Source organism: Emiliania huxleyi (genome assembly GCF_000372725.1).
Source record: "Emiliania huxleyi CCMP1516 unplaced genomic scaffold EMIHUscaffold_227, whole genome shotgun sequence".
Lineage (NCBI taxonomy): Eukaryota > Haptophyta > Isochrysidales > Noelaerhabdaceae > Emiliania > Emiliania huxleyi.
This window is the reverse complement of record NW_005200362.1, coordinates 128,397-131,408: the sequence shown is the minus strand read 5'-3', so window position 1 is coordinate 131,408 and position 3,012 is coordinate 128,397. Positions and strand designations below refer to the sequence as shown.

At 68.7% G+C, this 3,012-nt stretch overlaps 1 protein-coding gene across 1 annotated transcript in view; it reads left to right on the top strand.

The window, feature by feature from the left end:
* Positions 1-359: 359 nt before the first annotated feature.
* Positions 360-3,012, top strand: part of EMIHUDRAFT_457186 (hypothetical protein) — a gene marked incomplete at its 5' end in the record, with an annotated part of 5,112 nt that continues 2,459 nt past the window's right edge. The window contains 3 exons of the mRNA XM_005779779.1: positions 360-1,168; positions 1,522-1,564; positions 1,627-1,695. Coding sequence (XP_005779836.1) covers positions 360-1,168; positions 1,522-1,564; positions 1,627-1,695 — 921 coding nt within the window. The remainder of the gene's footprint in view (positions 1,169-1,521; positions 1,565-1,626; positions 1,696-3,012) is intronic.

Sequence of the window (3,012 nt, the reverse complement as noted above, 5' to 3'; positions counted from 1 at the left end):
TTGAAGTTCATATATGAAAATACCAACTTGCCTATGTGCACGTCTCCGCGGCAGCGGCCCGGAGGCGGCCCGGCGGAGCGGTCAGAGCAGCACTGCGCCGGCCGGCGATCGATTCTCGCTGCAACCTTCATGCCACCTCGCAGACAACCCAAAGAAAGAAAAGAAAACAGAGAAGCCAAGGGAGGGATGGGAGAACGGCACGCCGTCACCACACAGGGATTTTAAGGAGAGGAGTGTGATGCGCTAGCCGTCGCCCACCCTGGGGAGTCTAAGCAAGTGGAAAATTCTTTTGCGCGATGTCCACGATCCTCGCCGCGCAATAAATCATACAGCCCGGCCTTGTCTCCGCCGTCGGCTCCATGCCTGCGAAGCGAGCCCGCGGCGCCTCGCGGCAGCCCGCTGCGACGGCGTCGTCGACCTCGGCCGCGGCGAAGGGCGCCGCGACCTCGTCGGTGCTCGTGCACCGCTGCCGTTTCGTTGACCAGGTGCCCGATCCGGTCGAGTCCCTCCAGTACGACCCCTCGTGCTCGCGCCTCGCGGTGCTGCGCGCCAACTCGGACATCGAGCTGTGGTCGCTCAGCGAGGGCGGCTGGTTCCGAGAGGCGTACGTGCCGGGCGTTCCCGACACGCCCGTCCGCCGGCTCGCCCTCGGGAGCCGAACCGCGTCGCACCCGGACGGCCGCCTCTTCTCGTGCGGGCTGCACGGCGTCGTCACGGAGTGGGACCTCGCGCGTCTCTCGCCGCTCGACAACTACGACTCGCTCGGCGGCGCCGCCTGGTCGCTCGCGCTGCACGCCGGCTCTGCGCGGCTTGCGGCGGGCTGCGAGGACGGCGGCGTCACGGTGTTTGGGGTGGTGGAGGAGGGGCTCGAGAACGTGTACCGGCTGCCTGCGCGTGGCGGGCGGGTCCTCTCCCTCGCCTTCTCCTCCTCGGGCGGCCAGCTCGTCGCCGGAGGAGCGGACGGCTCGGTCCGGCTGTGGGCGCTCGGCGGCGGCGGCGCCGCGAGACACACCTGGAGACACAGCTGCCAGTTTGTGCTGGAGTCGGAGGGGCGGAAGCGGCCTCCTCTGGTGTGGGACGTGCTGCTGCTGCCCGACTCGCTCGTGGTGACCGCCGACTCGTCGGGCCGCGTCTGCTTCTACGACGGCCGGCGCGGGGCGGTAGATGGGTAGACAGAGAGGCGACGCTCACGGCCAGCGCCGCGACTTGTGACTGGAGAGGCCGCCGGCGGCGGGGGAGAGGACGGCCGCATCAAACGGGGCGACACACAGAGTCACGGCACTCGCACGGCTGTCCACCTCTCTGTCTACCACCGCGTGTCTGCACGTCAAGGCACGGCCACCTAGGCACCTCCTGGACACCTCCTGGACACCTCCTGGACACCTCCTGGACACCTCCTGGACACCTCCTGGACACTTCCTGGACACTTCCTGGACACTTCCTGGACTCTTCCTAGACGCCTCCTAGACGCCTCCTAGACACCTCCCAGACACCTCCTAGACACCTCCCTCCCCCACGCAGGCACGGCACCCTCGTCAACCGCTTCCGCTCGCACGAGGCCGACGTGCTCGCTTGTCGCGGAAGAGTCTCGGAGGTGTCCACGAAGTGTCCAGGAAGTGTCTGTAGGCCGACGTGCTCGCCCTCGCCGCCACTGGAGACGGGTCGCACGTCTTTGCGTCCGGCGTCGACCACAAGGTCGTGCACAGACTTCACATAGACGCACCACCCAGGGCCCCGGCATCGCACAGAGACAGCCACGTCAACGTGCCTACTTCACGCAAAGACACAGCCCCGGGGCCCGAGACGCACACAATACACAGGCCGTCGAGAAGGGAGAGAGCAGCGACGGCAGTCAGAAGGCAGCGCATGGTCCCAGGAAGGCGAATGCGATGACGGCCTCTAGTGCGAGCTCTAGCTAGTGAGCCCATACGCTGCTATGCTACTATCTCCTATGCCGACTTCACGCCGCAGCCCGAGGTGCGCGGCGTCTCTTCACACCTCCCTCTTCACACCTGCCCGAGCTGCGGGCAGGTGTCCCTCTTCACGCCGCAACCCGAGGAGCTCAAGCCGCACCAGCAGCCGCTCGCTATCTTCAACCTCGCCGCGCCGCGCCCGCCGCGCCAGTACCTGCTCAATTGCTCGCGCCGCCCACACACGCACGAGGTGCGCGCGCCCCCTCCCCTCCCCCTCCCCCCCCCCCCCACACACACACACCCGCCCTTCCCTCCTCTCCCTTGCCCCACACACGCACACGCCGCCACCACCACCGCCGCCGCCACCACCGCCAGCACCACCGCCGCCGCCGCCTAGCCCTCCTTCTCTACCCCCCCCCCCCCCCCCTCCTCGCGCCCGCGACGTCATTGCTCGGGCAGAAATGAGTCTCGTCGCCGAGTGACACTTCCTAGACACCTCCTAGACACCTCCTAGACAGCAACGAGTCTGGCCGCCGATTAGGTCCGTGCACTCCTCGTCATCGAGCCTCCCTCCTCCTCCTCCTCCTCCTCCGCCGCCGCCCCCGCCCCCGCCGCCGCTGCCGCCGCCGTCGCCGCTCCCGCCGCCGCCGCCGGAGCGGCGCCCGTGCCTGCGCCGTTGGGGGGAGGGGGCGGCAGCTGGCTGACGCCGCAGCTAGTGTCTGCGGGGTTCGACACGCAGCTCGTCCTTCTCTCCCATGTCTCCCCACATCTCCCCATATCTCCCCATCTCTCCCCGTAGGCTCGACACGCAGCTCGTCCTTCTCTCCCTCGACGGCTTCGAGCGCTGCTCCCCCTCCAAGCTGCTGCCGCCGCCGCTCCCCTCCTCGTGCTCGGTCGCGCCTCAGGCGCCTGCCCGCCCCGCGCCCTGCCACCGAAGGGCGAGAGAGGGGGGGGGGGGAGGGGGGCTCTTCCCCCCCGCGGCGGGTCTCTCGGCACAGGAGCTCACACCCTCCTCCTACGCCTGAACCGAACGACGTGCCGCGTTGCGACCAGGCGAGGCTGCTCCCCCTTTCTCCAATTAAGTGGACAGGGCGGGGGA